A 20,210-nucleotide genomic window follows, 5' to 3' on the forward strand; every position below is an offset into this window, starting at 1 on the left:
TAAGGCTCATTCTATTCCCACCCCCCTAATTCCTGATTACACCCTCTATTAAAAACATCACATCCATCAATCATTTAGTTTTTGTTTTTAGCCTGTTTTGTCTTTTTGTTGTCTTTTTTTATTCATTTATTTAATTATTAGTTATTTAGTATTTGTTTGTATTTGTTTATTAATTAGTTATTATTATTATTATTATTATTATTATTATTATTATTATTATTATTATTGTTTTTATGATATAGTATTTATTATTAGTTTTTATTGTTATAATTTATCAAATTATATTTATAGCTGTAACAAAAGCTATATAAAAATAAGTACTTTTTTACAAAATTATTATCATTTAATAATTTACATACCGAGGTTTAATCTATACTTCCCCCAAATGTAGCAGGTTGTGCTATCCAAGACTTATACATATTTTGACGTGATTCAAATATATTCTCCCAGCCAGCTGCATCATTTTCTCTCATTAATTTCCATAGGTTGTTTGTGCTGGCAATTGGATACTCTCCTTGCAATTCTACCATTATAAAATGGTTACCATTCACGTGTGCAATTGTAATTATTTTTTTTTCTGGGAACTCGTGAGGGCCTCTCCAAAGCGAAAAACAAGTAGAACTGTTTCTTTTTTCTTGAGATAAAAAATGAACGATCACATTAAACTTGTTCGCAATCAAGAATCCTGCCTCTGGCATAATCATCCAGTGTTTTTCAGGTGCAAACCCCGATCCTGACCAAGCCAAGGACGTGAACAAATCTTTGAATGAGCCTAAGAAAGCCTTAGTGTACTTATTTCTAAACTCGAGTAGCTCTTCCATCAGTGATCTCCGGATAAATAACCATTCATCTTCACCGTACCCGAGAGCAGAAGCTGTCGCCCGAAACCCACAATTTCCATCACCTAACACGTTATGTATGCGTGTAACATACGCATGGAAGATTTTTGGAATTAGATGAATATAGTTGTGTATCACCTGTGATGCTTGATCTTGGTTCAACCCCATGAAGTCATAGCCTGGCGCACTTGTAGAGTTGGCGAAAGAACTTTGTCCGACAATATCTTGGTTCAACCCCATGAAATCATATCCCGGTGTGTTTAAAAGGTTGGTAAAAAAACCTTGTCCGTCTGTATCTTGTGTCATGAACGGACTTGGTTCACCAGGATAGTCCTTGAATGGTTTTTTTCCGTAAATATCTTGATTTGTGAACGGACTTGTTTCACCAGGCACTTGATAGTTCACGTCTGGACTGATGTAACCAACATAATCATCAGTCTCTAGATACCCGAATGAACTATGTCTCCAAGGCTCTTGAGTGTAATCCTGCTCTTGATAATTCGTAAATGAACTATGCATTGCAGGCTCTTGAGTGTAATCCTGCTCTTGATAGTTCGTAAATGAACTATGCCTTGCAGGCTCTTGAGTGTAATCCTGCTCTTGATAGTTCGTAAATGAACTATGCCTTGCAGGCTCTTGAGTGTAATCCTACTCTTGATAGTTCGTAAATGAACTGTGCCTTGGAGGCTTCTGAGAGTAGCTTCGTTGAAGGGGCGGTTTAGGAATTGCAGGGTTTGGTATTGTTTGTTGTTTGGATTTTGTAGTTGGTCGTCCACGAGTATTTTTTTAACATCAGGCTCTTCAAGAAAAGGTATACTTGGATTGGTTAATGCTTTTAACTTTTGTAGTAAACTTTTCTTTCCAGGCATGGATCGATTATCGAAGGCTTGACTGAAGTTGCTTGTAATTTTGGAGGAATGATGTCCACGTTTGAGATTCAACGAGTGCATTCCACATTGTATTGAAGATTTTCCAATCATGATCCGTGGCGAAAAATGATTTGCAGTTTCTAAATATACTTTGAGAAACGTGCCACCTACATAGTAATCGGGTAGCATTCGGAAAAACTTTCTCGCATGCATTCATCAGAGCTAACTCCCTGTCCGTAACTATAACACGTGGTTGTTGCATGCTCCTCTCATCTAGAGTTGATTTTAAACAGTTTAATGCCCAAAGATATTTCTCCTCTGTTTCTTTACGCATAACTGCAAAAGCTATGGAGATTGTCTTGTTGGTAGAAGTTACACCAACAATTTCAAGAAAAGGCAATTTATACTTGTTCGTATTGTATGTGACATCCATAAGCAACACATGTGGAAAATCAAGGAAGTACTTTTCTGAATGCTATGATGAAACATAAATAGATCACTCTTTGAACAAGTTGTAGAATGAGTAATCACTCTTTGAACAAGCATGTAATAGCTGCCTGAACTCTTCCTCGAGCATTAACGAAGCCTTTTGAAGCAAAGTTGTAGAATGAGTAATCACTCCAATGCTGCTCTTAAGGTTTTTATTAGTGCTGAAAAACCGAACAATTTTTTTCAGTTGATTCACTGCTTCTAAATAACTCTCCAAATCTTCATGAGGACCTCTTTTTATCAATGTGACCATGTTGAAAGGTAAAAAAAAATGACCATGTTTGAATTTAATATAAAAAAAGGTAAAAAGAAGTAATAATTTGAAACCACGTTCCTTTTTATCAATTTTAATAATAATAATAATAATAATAATAATAATAATAATAATTCATTACTAATAGTAAATAATAATAATAATAATAATAATAATAATAATAATAATAATAATTCATTACTAATAGTAAATAATAATAATAATAATAATAATAATAATAACATATAAAAAAGACAATAAAATAAAATAAAAAAGACAACAAAAAGACAAAGAAAGACTAAAAACAAAAACTAATGATTGATAGATGTGATATTTTTATAGGGGGGGTGTAATCAGGAATTAGGGGGGGTGTGTATAGTATCACCCAAAAATAAGCCTAAGACCACCCGATTGAGAATTGATTTGGCCAATGAACCGTTGGCAACCGTAACTTTAACGGCTATTTTTTAAATTTTTAAATTTTTTTATTTTTTTAATTCAATATATATATACACACACTCACAATTCATATACACACTCATAACTCACAATACCTTAAAAATAAACACAACACCACACCACCTTCTTCAAAAATGGATTCCCCTACGCCTTCCTCATCCGTTGCCAATTATTATTACAAAGAGTTTTTAGCCGATGAGGGTGGTCCAACATACATGGTCGGTTCGGTATATATTCCAAACGAGGGTGAAGAAGAAGAAGAGGAAGATGAGGTAGGCGAAGATGACGACGAAGGCTAAGATGAAGACGAGTATGGCGAAAGCGAAGATGAAAATTAAGACGAATGGTATTATTTGTGTGAGTTTTAGTATTTATGTAATTTTTTTATTTAATTAAATATTACTTTTAATTTTCAAAAAAAAAAAAATTAAAAATCGCAAGGGGCATTACACCACTACATTCATTTTAAACTTCAAGCTCCATAATGGCTCTTTGCTGACTAGGCAGCCACATGTGAGATAATGCTCAAGGGATGGGCTTGAATTTTACCCACCACTGTAGGTCTAAAACGAATGGACATGAACACTTAAACGAACAGATTTTCATACCCGAGTTCGTTCATTAAGCAACTGAATGTGTTCATTTATGTTTAAAACGAGCCGTTCATAACATAAATGAATAAAAGCAAACATAAATGAATAAAAAGAAACCAAAGCTAATCCCAATTCGCTCGTACAAGTATAGATCCATAGCAAAATAAGAAGATTTGATGAAAAAAGATGAAGGTTTTTGTAAAAAGAGTGAAGATTTTCATAGAAATAGAGAAGTTTAGGTGGAAAAGATGAAATTTAAATGAAAATAGAGAAGTTTTGATGAAATCGGAGATAAACTCGTGTAAAATCGTAGTGGAAAACGTTGTGTAGCATGTAAAAACGATAAACCTTACCTGAAAATCGAAGGTCAGTAGTTCGGGAGCGAAAATGGAAGTAGTGGTGAAATGGAGAAGTGGCTTGGGTATTTATAGAGGAGGAGCATGCGCGCTGGTTGCCTTGTGCGAAGCCAGTGGCTTCGTACGAAACTGGGTGTCTTCGTACGAGGGGACCAGTTGAGTGTGGAAAACTTCCGTTTCGCGTGTAGGATGCTCGTTTTATGCGTTTTGTTGCGTTAGTTAGTTCGAGTACTTTAAGTATTTTACCGAGATATTAAGTGTTGCGTTGTGTTGCGTTTCGGGGTGATATTTCGAGTTGTGCGAGTAGCGTTTGAGCATTTTGAGCGATGCGTTGATTCTCACATTAACATGTTAAACAAATAAACACATAAGTAACACCAATAACATAGATAAATCCGCGTTTCGAGTTTGCGTTGAATTTGCTTTGCAATAAGCGTTTAAGTAACAAGCGTTTAAATGCGATGAAATGCGTTATAAGTGCGTTTGAAATATAGTAACCCATTGGTAATAATCCGAATCTCAGAGTACAAGCGTTTACAAGTGAAATAACGGTAAAATAGGAACAACCGAAAAGTCGGGTTGTTACAATGACGATGATGATGAAGCTTATGATTGGTTAGTTAGTTTTAACGACGAGTTGTTTGAAAGGTTTGATGGTTCTGTTGATGAGTTTAAGAGGATTAGAAGTAAAGAAGAGGAATCTGGTGTTAGGATTATGAGATCAGTTGATGATGATGGATTTCAGTTGGTTAAAGGCAGGAAAGAGAAAGGGCGGAGAGGCCTATTTGCAAGCTGAAGATGTCGGAGAGGATACTCGCTGGAGAGGATATCGACGAAGAGATACTCGCCGGAGATATGCGAGAAGGACGACGTCGAAGAGTGTGGCGTTTGAGTTAGGGTTTCGATTACTGCAATTGGGGTTAGGGTGATAACAGTGGTGGAGGGTGGTAGCAGGTGGAAGCGGTGGTGGCAGGGTGAAGGCGGTGGTGGCTGGTGGTAGGGTGGGCGGTCATCTTGAGGCTGGAGAGAAGAGAGAGAAAGGGAATTTAGAGAGAGAGAGAGATGTGCGTGCAAAGTTATTTCATAGAAAAGTCCCTAAGGATGTGAAATAACAAGAATACCCTCATGTGCAAGGCACATGACCATATTTAACAAAAAAATCTAACTGAGTTAGGGCTAAAGGACATAACGTGCATGATTTTGAAACATTAAGGACAAAACTCGTCAATTTTAAAGGTAAAGGACAACGCCTGAAATTTGGGACAAATATAAAGGACAAAACTTGTATTTACTCTTATTTATTTAATGAAATATTCTTTTAATTTTCAAAAAAAATATTAAAATAAATAATTGGGTAATCATTGTAAGTGACATTATACCACTACTGACTACACTCGTTTTTAACTGCAAGCCCTATAATGACTCTTTGCTGCATATGGGATAATGCCCAAGGGAGGGGCTTGAATTTCACCCACCACTGTAGGTCTAAAACGAATGGACATGAACACTTAAACGAACAAATTTTCATATCTGAGTTCGTTCATTAAGCAAATGAATGTGTTCATTTATGTGCAAAACGAGCCGTTCATAACATAAATGAATAAAAAGAAACCAACACGAATTGTGAATGTAGATATCCGAATTAAAATCTAAAATACTATTACCATTACAGAGAAACATTTCAAAATTAAACATATTATCTAAACAAGGTATATCTATCTAGGGGATGGTTCAAATGAAAACCACTTTTATTGTGAAAACTCGAAAACTTATTAAAAAAAGCCTAAAAAACACACAAATTTTTTTTTTTCAGTTTTTTTTTTATAAAAATCGCTAGTTTTTATATATAAAAAAACTTTTTTTCAAAAAAAAAAAAAATTGTGTAGTGCACATGTGTAATAATACACATGTGTAGTATTACACATGTGCACTACACAATTTTTTTTTTTTTTTTGAAATTTTTTTTTTATATAAAAAAACCTGCGAAATTTGGTTTGCAAAAAAAAAAAGAAAAAAAAAGAAAAAAGAAAAAAAAAATTGTATGTTTTTTTGGCTTTTTTTAATTAGTTTTCGAGTTTTCACAATAACTAGTGGTTTTCATTTGAACCTTCCCCTATCTAGGGGATCTATTCATATAAAAAAAACATCAATGTTAACCAGTTACACCTAAAACCATGCAGCCTTGGTTCAAACGAGTGGATGGGTTGTAAGCAAGTTAAACAGATCGTAAATGGTTAGTAGGCTGCAACAGTTGACGGATATTAGACTGATCAACTAAAAGAGTAAATTCTAATTATATTCATACACGATATGTCAGGAATTGTCACCCAAAAGATCGAATATCATCCAAGGAATTGTCACCATTAATAATATACACAAAAAAGTTTCTCGCGATTTTCGTTGGAATGTGAATTTTACAAAGATTGATCAAATATCATGTCAAAAAGGCCGAGAAGCGAGAACTGCCAAGCCCTTTACCACACCGACAACAAAGTTCTTTACAAAATGAACACCTGCAGAAATAGTTTTAAGCAATAATCATCAGTATAGTTGATTCAAAACAGAGACAGCAATTTCAACCTGTTTGTTTATTATCGAGACAATCAATAACGGGTCAATTTAGGTTAGAAGAAAACATGCCAAACGGGCCAAAGCCAGTACTTCAAATGGTTATATTATTATTTAGAATAAGGATTAATTTCATAAATACCCTTGTAAACATTACAAATATCATATATACCCAACAAAAACATAAAATATCATATATAACCAATTATAACTGATTGACTATTCTACCCCTTTCTATTATCCTTTTTTTTCATCTCTCATCATCAACAATTCTACATCCAGCCACCATCGCCGGCAACGCATCAAAAGGTTAAAACCATGTTCAACCATAACCACCTCCGCATCCATCATTGGTTCGTCTTCATCACCGTCGTCTATGTCCATCAACGTATCAGCATAAAAACTGGCGACCACCATGGATGAACAGATCTAAACCCATGTCTGACCTTTGAAAACCTTATCATGATACAAACCCACCTTAAAATAATGTAAGTTTTATAATCTTGGCACACAAATTATTCAAAGAAAATATATTTGTTGATCAATTTTGACCCGTTACCAATCTGTCCATTTTTGCACATTTAGACTCACCTGCAACAAGAATCACTATGATGATGTCCATAAGATCTGCTGATCGAATTTAGTCAAGTTTTCATCATCAAGTCGCTTCCATGTCTTAATCGTTTCAACTCCCAACCACTCGTTCTTCCCCTTTTTCAGTTGTGCAAGTATGACCCTACCTCGTCTTGACCACCCGGCTCGACCATAACCATGATACCCAAAACCACCACCATAACAAAACCATACACCGTTTAAATTCCCACAGAAATCGTTGAGGTGATCATGGCCTATAAACGCTGCTTTCACATCTCCCATTGACACGAGTGTCTTCAACACTCCAGAGTTCACTATAGAACATGCCACGTGTTCACGATATTCCCCAAAAACTTCCCTAAAAGGCCCGGAACGGATTTCTGGGATCGGGATATGGAAGAATGCTAGTGATGGAATCTCTTGTGATTGATGGTTTTCTTGGTTATGTCCCTGTTAGTGAGATCCTGCAACATGTTAATGAAATCTAAATCTAATGAAACCAACTCACAGAAGGGAGTTCATGGGTGGACCGTTTTGATAACAAATAATAACGGTTCTTGTTTAAGTACACGTCAAAACGGCTGGGTCAAGTTGAGTTGACTTTCTATTACTTTTTTGGTCCATTTTCTAGTTTTTGTAAATGATTAACCGTTAACGTGTTAATAATGTTTCACATAAAATGACTCATTTCATAAGCAGGTAAGCAACTTCTTTTGTTACAGGAAAAAAAAAACAAACAACTTTCAAATACTTCAAGAAAACCCTCAAACTTTCAAAAATTCCAATAAAACCCTCACACTTCCAAAAGTTTTACTTTTTTGCTGCTTGGCAAATGGGGCTGAATTGAATTCGCATTTAATCGGGTGCTTAGATATCAGTTTACCTGCTGTCAATGTTACTTTAATTCAAATTTCTTCAAGTTCAATGAAATTTTCTTGGCAAAAAGTTGGTTACTTGAAATGGAAAATTAACCAAAGTTGGTACCCTTTTTATGCAATTTACCCTTGTAAAAAATAGGGATATTGGATTTAAATAACCCAACTTTCACCAATTGGCCGATAACACTCCCAACTTTTGATTTGTACACCAGTACTCTTAACTTTCAACTTATTGGCCGATAACACTCCCTAACTAAATGAACCCTAACCCAGTTAGTTTTTGCTGATGTGGCATCTGATGTGGCCATTTTTGCTGACGTGGCATATGACATGTAGCTGATGTGGCATTTTTGATGGCGTGGCAGCTGACGTGGCATTTTTGATGGTGCGGCAGCTGATGTGGCAGCTAACATGGCATTTTTTGACGACGTGGCAGCTGACATCAGCTAACTGTGTTAGGGTTCTGCTAGTTAGGGAGTGTTATCGGCCAATAAGTTGAAAGTTGGGAGTGCTGGAGTACAAATCGAAAGTTGGGAGTGTTATTGGCCAATTGATGAAAGTTGAGGTAATTTAAATCCAATATCCCTAAAAAATACCATTATAGTAATTAAGAAAATATATAAATAAAATGGTTTAGGACGATGTATTCATAAAAAATAGACTATGGCCAAAGTTCAACCCGTTTGACTCATTTGACCCGCTCCCCTTACATCTAACTTTCTATTTGATACGTTCGAGAAAAAACACAACAAAAATCGACCCACAATAAGCGGGAAATAAAAGAAAAACCCAAATCAACCCATTGAAATTTCATTTCGATACAATATGCACAGTATACCTTAGAAGCACCACGTAGCCAATTAAGCTGAGACTCCTTGATCCATCCATACGTTCTAAACCCATCAACAACAGCTCTGTCCCCACTGTCTAGAAAGAAGAGATTGAATACGGTCTGGTTGGCCGACTGATACCCTGGGGGACCCCATACACTGAGATCATAGTTCCCGAACCCATCGATTTCTGTCATAATTTGTTGTTTAGTAGGGTCTGTGGGATCTTGAATTAACGGGTTGGGTTGTGAAAGCGAATAATCCATCAGGGAGATGAATGACATCAGTTCTTCACGGGTCATAGTTGATTCTTGGTCATGATTGCCCAAAACCGCTGCCCATGGAAGCCCAGAATCCATTGCTGGACCAAAAGCTTTGAATAGTGACTCAGCCGCATCATTAGTGCTTGACCCAAATATGTTATCACCTAGTATTGCACGAGAGAGAAAAATGCTTTTCAATACGAGTCATTACAGTTCTGTTATCTTTTTAGTACATTACTGTGAAAAGTTACTAATAATCTCATAGAATTGATCAAAAAACTAATCCGTAAATTCAGCTTATGATATCTTTAACAGATTTAACTAGGCCTGTAACGAACCGAAAGGGGCATGTTCGTGTCCGTTGGTTTGAGTTAAACCACACAATCAAACACGAACATTTAAACGAATGGGGTTTTCCTGAACGAACATGTACACATGTCGTGTTCGTTCATTTAAATTTGTTCATGTTTGTTCATTAAGAAATTGAACGTGTTCGTGTTCGTTTCTGTTCGCCCGTTAATAGTTTAAACGAACGGTTCACAAATATAAACAAACACAAAGGAACATAAATGAACGAACATAACTGAACATGAACGAACACCAACTAAAAGTATCTATGTTGTCAAAGTCGCAAGGCGCAGGCGAGGCGCATCAGCCTCGCCCGGAGCCTAGGCGCAAAAAAAGCGTGGGCTTTTTTAAGAAAAGCGCACATAGAGAAAAAAAAATATATAAAAAATATGTTATGCTTTGAAAATAAATAAGATTCCACATAGAAAATAGAAAAAAAAATTATATATTCCATTTAAGATCATGTAGCTAATAGTTAGTAGCAAAAGTTTAGGACTTATACACACGTAGTGATACCAAAAGTTACTAGGACTTATACAAACGTTTGCGGTTACTAAAGCATTTAAACTTATAGTTCATCATCAATCATCAAGACCATCATCAAAGTCATCAGAACTTCCATCAACATCAATTGGATAGTCAGCTTCAGCTCGCCTCGCTGCGCGCGAGCACCGTTTTTACAAAAAAAGCCCATTTTTGCGCCTAGGCTACCACCAGGCGCTATAGGCGCGCCTCGCTGCGCCCGAGCGCCTAGGCGCGCCTTTTGCGCTTTTGACAACCATGAGTACACGTGAACATGGAGTGACTGAACACTAATTTGTTGGGACTTGGGCCTAAAAAGTTTATAAAGTAAGCTAAATTGTAATAGGTGATGTTTTAGTTTCATTAAACTAGACTAAATTGTAATGGACCTAAATTATTTAAATGAGTACATAAACGAACTAACTTAAACAAACGTAGACTAACAAACATAAATGAATGTAAACGAACGAAATAAATGAACGAACATAAACAACTATAAATGAACGAACATAAATGAACGAACGACACATGTGTTCATGTTCGTTCATTTAGACAAAATGAGAAAAAATATTGTTCATGCTCGTTCGTTTATCAAATAAACAAACTTTTCCGTACGTTCAGTTCGTTTACAGGCCTAGATTCAACTTGGTAATCCAACATTTCCCCCTAAAAAAGTTATGAAAATCAATTGCAATTTTAAAAATCCAAAAGTAACTTGACCTTCTAAAGTCAACCAGTAGATCCTTCACCAAAATCAAATAACAATTCTTCACCAAACGCAAAATTATACCATCATTCAATAACCACAACTCATAAGAACAAAATTAAAGTGTATCTGATCAAAACATACATACATACATACACAATTCATATATATAAATCAACACTCCATACACACAACAAAACACAAAACCTACCTGTAAAAGCAATAAAATCCGGCTTCTCAGCTTCAATCATCCGCTTCAAAAACCGAGTTGTGTTAAGATCGGAACAGGAGTCAAACTCAGAGCTCAAAACATCTCTACACCGAGTCAATCCGGTTCCGTAATGCATATCGGCTACCTAATCAACACACACAGTCAACTGTTTACGATCATCAACAAACGATGAGTAGAATTTGAATGCTAACCTGAAGGATCTTGAAGGTTCCGTCTGAATTGAAGCGTAGAGGAAGATCAGGATGCTTCTTGAGTGTAATTTTGTGATGAGAGATGATTAATCTGTCGGATAGAAGCAAAATATGTAGCAGATTGAGTGAGATTGTGATTAGGGTTAGGTAGATGAACGATTGAATCCATTTTGTGCTGGATTGCATTGTTTGTGTGTGTGTGTGTGTGTGAGAGGTGAAATCTATTTGAGTTTGAACCCTGAAATTTAGCAAGTATGACCTCGTTGAAGTGGAGTTAAGTTTTTTTATTTATTTGATATGTATTTTTTTTTTCTTTGTAGGTTTAATAAAATAGGGTAAAGATCAGATAGTAAGTTTATTTTGGCTAGGAAGTATAGGAAGCAATCTTAGCCGTTCATCATCTTTTTTTAAATTTTTGGACGCGTGGGCTTTTCGTCTTTTTACATTATCATATCTTCGTTCTAATTCGATTATAGATTCTGTTACCTCTTTTTTTAGTTCATCACTCTCATAACAGAATTGAAGATTCTATAACCCTAAATCGCCATCGATCGCAAATTCACCTCTTTTCAAACATTAATCTTGTTTCGTTCGTCAATTCGATAACTTCAATGTCTTCGTCAGACTCTGCTGGTATGTTTAGCTTCAATTTTGAGTAATTTTTGTTATTTTGTCCAAATTTCATTGTTTTACGTTTTATAATTCGTGTTTCTGTAATTAATATTTGATTTTTCATAAGTTTAATTGTTATTGTTGTATAATTTAACATAATTTGTTTGTTTTGTTTCTTCATCATTTATTGCGTTTTAGTGAAGAGTTACGTTTTATGATATTAATTAAATTATATGCATACAAACTTTTAGTTTAAGATTTATGTAATATAAAGCTATAACTGTTATTGTTGTACAATTTTTGTTTGTTCATCATTTGATGCGTTTTACTGAATGTATTGCGTTTTATGCTTTTATCCATAATAGTTCATATACAAACCTTAAAGGTCTGTATTTCTAAATTATTATTAACATATTTTGAGATTTAACACTAAACACATTATTATACAGGTTGTATTGCGTTTTATGATTTTTTGTTAAGTGTTTCAGATCACATGATGCGTTTTACTGAACGTATTGCTTTTTATGCTTTTTATGCTTTTATAAACTTTAAAGGTTTGTATTTTTAAATTGTTATTAACATATTTTTAGGTTTATCCCGAAAAACATTATTCTGTAAGAGGTATTGCGTTTTATAGTTTTTTAATTGTTTTAGATAACATTTCCAAGTGGGAGGAACGTGTATGCATAAACAGTGGAAGAAAGTTTTTCAAACCTAAAGTCAGTGGATCTATTACACCTGCTGTTGGAATGTTTTTAAGTCATTTGAAGAGGCTTTTGCGTTTTATCAGAGATATGCACTTGCTGCAGGTTTTTCTGCAAGAAAAAGTACCTCTTATTGTCTGTTCAAAAGAAGGATTTCATGTTAGCAAAGAAATAGATTCTGGTTCAGTTGAGAATAGTAAAAAGATTGTTAGACGTAATAGAGGTTCAAAAAGAGTTGGATGCAATGCTCATGTGAAACTAATATCAGAGAACAATAATATGTTTAAAATCTACTACTTTGAAGAAGAACATAATCATATCTTTGTTGAAGATGAAGATATTCATTTCTTGCCGGCTGCCAGAAGTATCGATTATGTGAAAGAAAGTTTTATATCTGGATTGTCTGCAATCAATATTGGACCTGTTAAAGCATTCAATATTATGAAAACAATGTATGGTGGTTTTGGTGAAGTTGGTGCTAGTAAAGTTGATTGTAAGAATTATAGAAGGGATTTGAATCTTTACATCGGAGAGTATGATGCAGAAATGGTAGTTAGGCGTCTTATTAGGAAGAAAGAATGTTGTCCTGGTTTCACATGTGATTATGTTATTGGTGAAGATAGAAGATTGAAAGGGCTTTTCTAAGCTGATGAGCAATAAAAAAAATTATACAGTGTTTGGTGACATATTTGGTTTTGCGCTACTTATAAATCAAACAAGTAAGTTTATTTCATTTATTGCGTTATATATTCTATTGCGTTATATATCCTATTCTAATTTTTCTAATGCTTTTTTAATTTGATTTTTATGCAGGTATGATTTGGTTTTTGTACCATTTACTGGTATTGATAATCATTTTAGGAATGTCACATTTGGTGGTGTATTACTTGGTTCGGAGACTGCAGATTCTTATAGATGGCTTTTAAGGTGCTTTGTTAATGCTTTTGGAAGTGAGCCTAAAGTTGTTGTTACTGATCAAGATGCTGCAATGAAGAGAGCTATTAAGGATGTATTTTCAAGAAGTAGGCATAGGTTATGTATGTGGCATATATGGGAGAAATTGAAGACAAAGGTATTAACTGCGTTTTATGATATAACAAACTGCAATTTTATATTGTTTTATTATTGCGTTTTATGTATTATACAATAAGATCCCCTAACATTTTTATCAATAGAATTACAAAACAATTGCGTTTTACCATCATTGCATTATGTTTATCATTTTCAATATATTGGGTTTTAAATTATTGCGTTTTATGTTTAATAATTTTATAACTTTTTATTCAGGTTGGTCCTGTTTTGTCAGCAAACACTGATTTTAATACAAGAATGACTCATGTTGTTTGGAATGATACTATTATTCCAGAAGATTTTGAAACTGAGTGGCATTCAATAATGTCTACTTTTGGATTGGAAAATCATGAGTGGTTAAAAGATATGTACGATCTTCGATTTGATTGGATTCCTGCTTATTACCATGGAGAGGATTTGGCTGGACTTATACGTACTACGTTAAGATGTGAAAGCGAGAATTACTTCTTTGGTCAGATTTGCAATCCAAGATGTACACTTGTTGAATTTTTCACTCATTTTGAGACTGCAATGGATATTCAAAGGCATGAGCATAGGTAAAATGATCATGATACAAGGTATATTGAGTGTAAACCCTGGAGTGACTTTGTATTGGAGAAACAAGCATAAAAAATATATACCAAAACAATTTTTAAGGATATTCAGATTAAAATTGATGCTGCCATTACAAAGTGTATGTCAAAGTCTCTTGATACTGTGGGTGATGTTCAATATTTTGAAATAAAGGATTTCAGACAGCCATGCACATCTTTTTTCAATGTATTTTTTAAATTTATATTGTTTTAAATATCTATTGCGTTTTATTTTTCATCTTTTTTTTGCGTTTTATCATTATATGATCATATAGTTATATCTGTATTATATTTATTATTCATTGCATTTTATATTACATTTCACTAATTTTATATAGCTTTTTAATCTTATTTACAGGTGCAATACAACAAACAAGAAGATGGTTTAAGTATAAGTTGTTCTTGCAAACGGTTTGAACAATTTGGTATATTGTGCCGCCATATATTTTACGTATTATGGTATGATGATATAACTGAGTTTCCTAGAAGATATGTTCATAGAAGATGGATGAGAGATGTTGTTTCAGTTGGATCAAATCATTCCAATATTCGGTTTGATGAAATTGGTAGGAATAGTGAAATTGATAAAGTTTATAGAGAAATCGTTGTTGCAAATGAGTATGTGGTTAATAGGCTGGTTGGCGATTTAGATGAACTGTGTCGTTACAGGGATCATATTAAAAGTTATATTGATAAAGCGGATGAGGTTATGGTTGCTGCGCCGCCTCCTAGTCGCAAAGAAAGATTTGCTGATATTGGAGGGAACTTAGAAAAATCAGATTCTATGATTCGTGTCCCGATCAAAATAAGGACCAAAGGATGCGGTGTACAAAAAAGGATCAAGTCTAATCGTGAGATTGCAATTCAGAAAGCATCAAAGATCCAGAAATCGTGTCGTGTATGTGGTGGAAAAGGACATAACAGTCGCACATGTAAAGATAAGGTTTCTTCTAATGCTATAGGTTCTAGCAATGCAATGTAATTATGTATACAAATTCTGTCAAAATCAGATATCAATAAGTAAAAAAAATTTTGTCATTGCGTTTTATGATGTATAGGTTTCATCTCTTTTTGTTACTGCGTTTTGTGATATCCTTCATAAATATCAGTTTGTTTTGGTTAATTGCGTTTTATGATAACAACAATATATTGTTATTGCGTTTTATACATAGAACAATATACTTTAAATGGTATTTTTTGATTATTGCGTTTTATTGTAACACAGATCATAGATCAAATTAAACAAGAAATGCAAGTGGATATCATAAACATTGCGTTTTATACATAGAACAATATACTTTAAATTGTATTTTTTGATTATTGCTTTTTATTGTAACACAGATCATAGATCAAATTAAACAAGAAATGATGAGAACCCTAAGCTTCCATCAGGGATTTCCAAATCACTTATCAGCTTTTTTTGGTTAATTGCGTTTTATGATAACAGTATATTGTTATTCCGTTTTATACATAGAACAATATACTTTAAATGGTATTTTTTGATTATTGCGTTTTATTATCACACAGATCATACATAAAATTAAACAAGAAATGCAATTGGATATAATAAACATTGCGTTATATAGATGATGATAGTTTTTAAACAAAGATGATGTTTTCAAACCACAAAATTAAATAAAAAATACTAGCATGATCAGCTTCATGGATCAAAGTTTGTTTCTTCATCGGATGAGAACCCTAAGCTTCCATCAGGGATTTCCTCATCACTTTCAGATTCAACCCAAAGTTCAACCTGTGAGACTACTGCGTTTTGAAGCTTCTCTGCAAATTTGCTAGCAGAGTTGTTGATGATTGGTATTTCAGATAACTGCTTCAAAAAATTTAGATCCTCACTGGTAGATATGTCCTTTGGGTTATACATCTCCACATCACCATCGTCCCAAGTCACTGAAACTTTGAAAGTTTCCTCAATGAACTCCCAAGATGTAACCTGGGTATCTTCAGTTGCAGTTTGATTCGGATTACCATATCTCTTGTGTAGAATTCTGAACAGTGCGGCTGTTTGATCTGTGTAACAAGAATGTGGTATACCTATTTCGTTCATCCTTTTCAAAACATTTTCATTGCAGTTTTGAAGAACAGAAGCAACGGAATGGTATTTTATTTTTTTCCATCAAGGAATTGAAGAACGAAATTGCCTCTTTTAACCCACCAAACTGATAGTTGTTGATTAGCCATTTTAGGGTTTGTGTGTGTTGGGTATTTGGTGTATGATGAGAGCAATGTGAAAATAGTTTAGGGTTTCTGTTCTTATATAATCGATTGGTAGAGGAATTTGAATCAACTGTTTTAATAATAAAAATGATTATTTTTTATTTTTTTCTTTGAATTGATTGTTCAATCATACAATATTTTATATCAGGAATCCAAAAAGCTTTTTAAGGCTTTTTAAGGCTTTTGGTCTAATCAACTGTATCAATTTCAATCATACAGTATTCATATATTGTATATTATTATATTTTTTATAACATTTCGTTTTAGAAGATTATAATATATCATTTTTATGATTGTCCTTATTGTAATTATGTTTTTAATTTGTTTTTTGTGTTATAAAAATTGTAAAAACAATTCATTGCGTTATAAATTATATTGCGTTATATGTTTGGAAATGAATAATTAGAAAAAACATTGCGTTTTATAATAAGTAGCATTTCAAAACATATTAATAATTTAAATAGACAATGTTGAGTTATAACATACTATTAAAATGTTGCATTTTATAAATTGTATATATATTTTATAATTTTTTTTCAAAATAATGTTTAAATAATTTTAAAGGATACATATTGCGTTTTAAAATAACAAACAGATAAGTGCATTTTAAATATATCATCAAAATATTGCGTTATATGAAAAAACATTGCGTTTTATAATAAGTAGCATTTCTAAATCAAAGTAACTAGCAAGATCAAGAAAATAATGAGTTATATTAAAACCATGCTAAATGAAAAAACATTGCGTTTTATAATAAGTAGCATTTCAAAATCAAAGTAAATCAGCAAGAGTAAGCCTGTCTTTAATCCTATCTAAACTAGTGTCATAAGATTGTTTTTTAAGTTTCGCACTGAGGTCTCGAAACTTCTTTGAGTCCTCAATAACATAATCTCTTTGTTCGTTGATTTCATGCAATAATATCTTCGCGATGAACTTTCTTCTTAAATCTTCAAGTTGTGCGGTCTGCTTGTTGACTGGTTTTTTGTTTTTACCCTTCTTGATAATTGCAGGTTCTTCATATTCCACGTTAAACCCACAATCCCATTTTTCGACCGGTTCTCCATGATAACATTCCATATGACGCATAGTGAATATACCACAGTCAATGCCATTATATTGTGTCCTCCATTTCATCTGCATTCTAACAGGGGTTATTCCTTTTATATCATCTGCTTTTTCATGTCCAACAGATTTAAGGTAAGTTGCCAAAGCATTCCTCTACATAAAAAGAAACAAAACAAAAAGATTAGGTGGTTTATATTTGTGTTTTAAAAGCATAAGTAAGAATACTTACTGTATTTTCAGGCACATTCCCATATTTAGCTTCATTTGTTTCTTCTTTCGCACTGTTGTCAATGATGAATATTTGTTTCTCTTCAAGATTGAAGAGATCAAAAAGAAATGCTGTGAATAGAGGATCGGGACAAGGATAATTTTAAAATCCTTTATGCTTTTTAGCTTTGCACCTTGAAGAATTTTTTCTATGTTCATTGTTAATGCTTCTATCATCTTTTCTTTATTTTCAGTTTCTTCCTTATCACTCGATGGTAAAGCCTGCATAAAATTAAACAAATTAACATATTATTGCGTTTTATGAAGGTAATAAAACATACAGCTGCGTTTTATGAAAGGTAATAAAACATACAACTGCGTTTTATAAAACTTCATTCAAACAAAGTAAGCATTGCGTTTTATTAAAGAAATAAAACTGCAATTGCGTTTTATAAAACTTCATTCAATCAAACTTCAAAATACTTCATTATACGAATACAGAAAAATTGCGTTTTATATATCATACCAGCATTCGAATAGTACAGAAAAATCTTGGAGTTTTGTTGTCTTTTGATCTTCTTTTTTCTTCTTCATTCAAAATATATGACCAACAATTGATTACTTCTCCGGTGATTTCCAATCCTGGCCTCATTGTTTCAGCAGCATATCTATATAGAAATACATGATGTTTAATTTCAAAGAGAGTGTCCCTGCAAAAAAAAAAATAATAATAATTAAATTATAATATTTTTTATTTTTGTTTTTTTGTTTTAGTGTATATAAATGAATTTTTACATCATTTCTCCTTCTGCATGGAAAGCATATCCCGATATGTTGTTTTCGTGTGCCGTTCTTGCTTCCTTCATTGCTACTTGTCTTAGATAGTACGGTGAACAAAATACTTCTGGTACATTTTTCTCTCGATCAGGTCGTACCATCCTTGTGATTATTTCTTTTGTTTTGCTTATATCAGTTGTTGGTTGTTCTTGATGAACTGATTTTGCAGGTGTTTTATACGGATCTTCTTGTGGGTTGAGGAATGATGTGTTTTGAATTAGATCACTGATTTCCTTTTCAGTATCCTGTTCTTCAATTCTATCAAACATTGTTTGTATTCCAGTAATTTGAACATCTTTTTCGATTGATTTATTTTCAGATTCCGCTTGAATTTCGGTTTGTGCAGCGTGACGAGTAGCATCAACTTCAACTTCATTTTCATCAACATTTGAAGACAACTGAGAAATTTTCAAATCAAAGGATGGTACCTCATTATCTTGAATTTTCTTTTGATTTGATTTTTTTTCTTCTTCGTCTGTCTTTTTTATCATCTCCAACATTAATGATGGAGTTTCTTCGCTAAATGATGATTGTTCCATTGAAGGTTTTTCAATGTGTGTTTGCAGAATAGATGCAGGGTCATTGTCACTGATTTTTTCTGGATTGGAGGACTGGACTACAGCTGTGTTATCCTCATTGCGTTTTGCATCATCATCATCATTGCGTTTTATAATCAATGGAGTTGAAATGATTTGATTTTCAGTGTCTTCATTTTGGCTCAAATTTAGAAATCTTGATGGTGTTTCCATCATAGTTGAATCAATATTAACTTTCATGTGCTTTTTTGCTTGATGGTTGAATTTTTCAATCAATGACACCCATTCGTTTACTTTGTTATGAAGAGCTTCACTGTTTGGATATTCTTCGACAATCTCATCTATGCGTGATTGGATGTTTTCGAAAATTTCTTCAAATCCTTTTAAATGATCATCCAAAACAGTCACAAGATATTCTTCATGTGACTTTATCTTCAATGTTCTTCATATTTTCATCGCCACTTTTTGTTGAATGAATGTCAGAAAGACCTTCACTTTGATTTTGTGATGGCATGAAATTACGCAGTCGGCTTTGACTGTCTACCCACATTTTATCTTTATTTCCTATTGATGGTTTAGTGAAGAATTGCCCCCATGATCCTCCACTTTCTGTTTGTGTTTTCTCAGTTTCATTGGTTTTAATTGGGCTGTTTTGAACATTTTCTTGATTCTCTTGATTAATCCAGTCTGTTGCAGCTTTAAGTAAGGTGATTGGTTGTTCTTCAGCATCGTCTTCATCATTTTCTTCAGATTCATTTTCAAAAATTTCTTCGTTTTCATTCTCGGATTCAGTTGGATAAACATAAAATTCATCCTTTTCATCTTTCTTTTTTTGTTTATTCTTTCTGACTTTTTTCTTTTTATCCATTACAAGACATCTCCCCTCATTTTGCGCAACAATTTCCAATTCATCTTCAAATTCTCTTCAAATTCTTGTAATGTTGTAGAGTCAATTTTATCAAGAGAGAACTCTTCAGTGTTTTCAGCATCGTCAAATCCTTGTTTTTTGTAAGCATATAGTATCTGTATGAATCATTGCGTTTTAGAAAAATAATCAATTCAAATTTTGTTGCGTTTTAAAATATAAATCATTGTAAACAACTTACAAAACTAATGTTTTGTAACTTTAAATACATTGCGTTTTACACTAGCAAAGAATAGTTTTAACAAACAAAGAATATAAAGAAACAAAAATGAAAGATCATTGCGTTTTATAATATACATTGTGTTTTATAAAGTATAGTTTTAAACAAACAAAGAATATAAACAAGCAGCCTAAACAAGCATTCAGCAAATATGTAGCAATAGTGAAAGATCAGATTTCATACCGCTAACAATGCAATAGGTCCATTGAAGAGCT

At 33.3% G+C, this 20,210-nt stretch overlaps 2 protein-coding genes across 3 annotated transcripts; one reads left to right on the forward strand and one right to left on the reverse strand.

Annotated features, from left to right (window-relative positions):
- Window positions 1-6,133: 6,133 nt before the first annotated feature.
- On the reverse strand, window positions 6,134-11,247 carry LOC110928866 (probable inactive purple acid phosphatase 28). 2 transcript variants are annotated; one of them, XM_022171914.2, is made up of 5 exons: window positions 10,991-11,247; window positions 10,779-10,923; window positions 8,737-9,155; window positions 7,018-7,470; window positions 6,134-6,371 (listed from the first exon to the last, which is right to left on the reverse strand). In XM_022171914.2, the coding sequence occupies exons 1-4, from the start codon at window positions 11,174-11,176 to the stop codon at window positions 7,033-7,035; spliced, it is 1,188 nt and encodes a 395-aa protein (XP_022027606.1). In that variant the 5' UTR covers window positions 11,177-11,247; the 3' UTR covers window positions 6,134-6,371; window positions 7,018-7,032. The 2 variants fall into 2 exon arrangements, with proteins under 2 accessions (XP_022027606.1, XP_022027607.1); XM_022171915.2 differs by lacking the exon at window positions 6,134-6,371 and adding an exon at window positions 6,517-6,882.
- Window positions 11,248-11,601: 354 nt separating this feature from the next.
- On the forward strand, window positions 11,602-15,258 carry LOC118490397. The gene is made up of 9 exons (XM_035988013.1): window positions 11,602-11,623; window positions 12,052-12,156; window positions 12,257-12,839; window positions 13,120-13,378; window positions 13,594-13,870; window positions 14,246-14,253; window positions 14,329-14,913; window positions 15,029-15,088; window positions 15,196-15,258. Exons 1-9 carry the CDS (start codon window positions 11,602-11,604, stop codon window positions 15,256-15,258), a joined length of 1,962 nt encoding a protein of 653 aa, XP_035843906.1.
- The last annotated feature ends 4,952 nt before the right edge of the window (window positions 15,259-20,210 follow it).

The sequence above is a fragment of the Helianthus annuus genome, chromosome 3 (genome assembly GCF_002127325.2).
Source record: "Helianthus annuus cultivar XRQ/B chromosome 3, HanXRQr2.0-SUNRISE, whole genome shotgun sequence".
NCBI classification, from domain to species: Eukaryota; Viridiplantae; Streptophyta; class Magnoliopsida; order Asterales; family Asteraceae; genus Helianthus; species Helianthus annuus.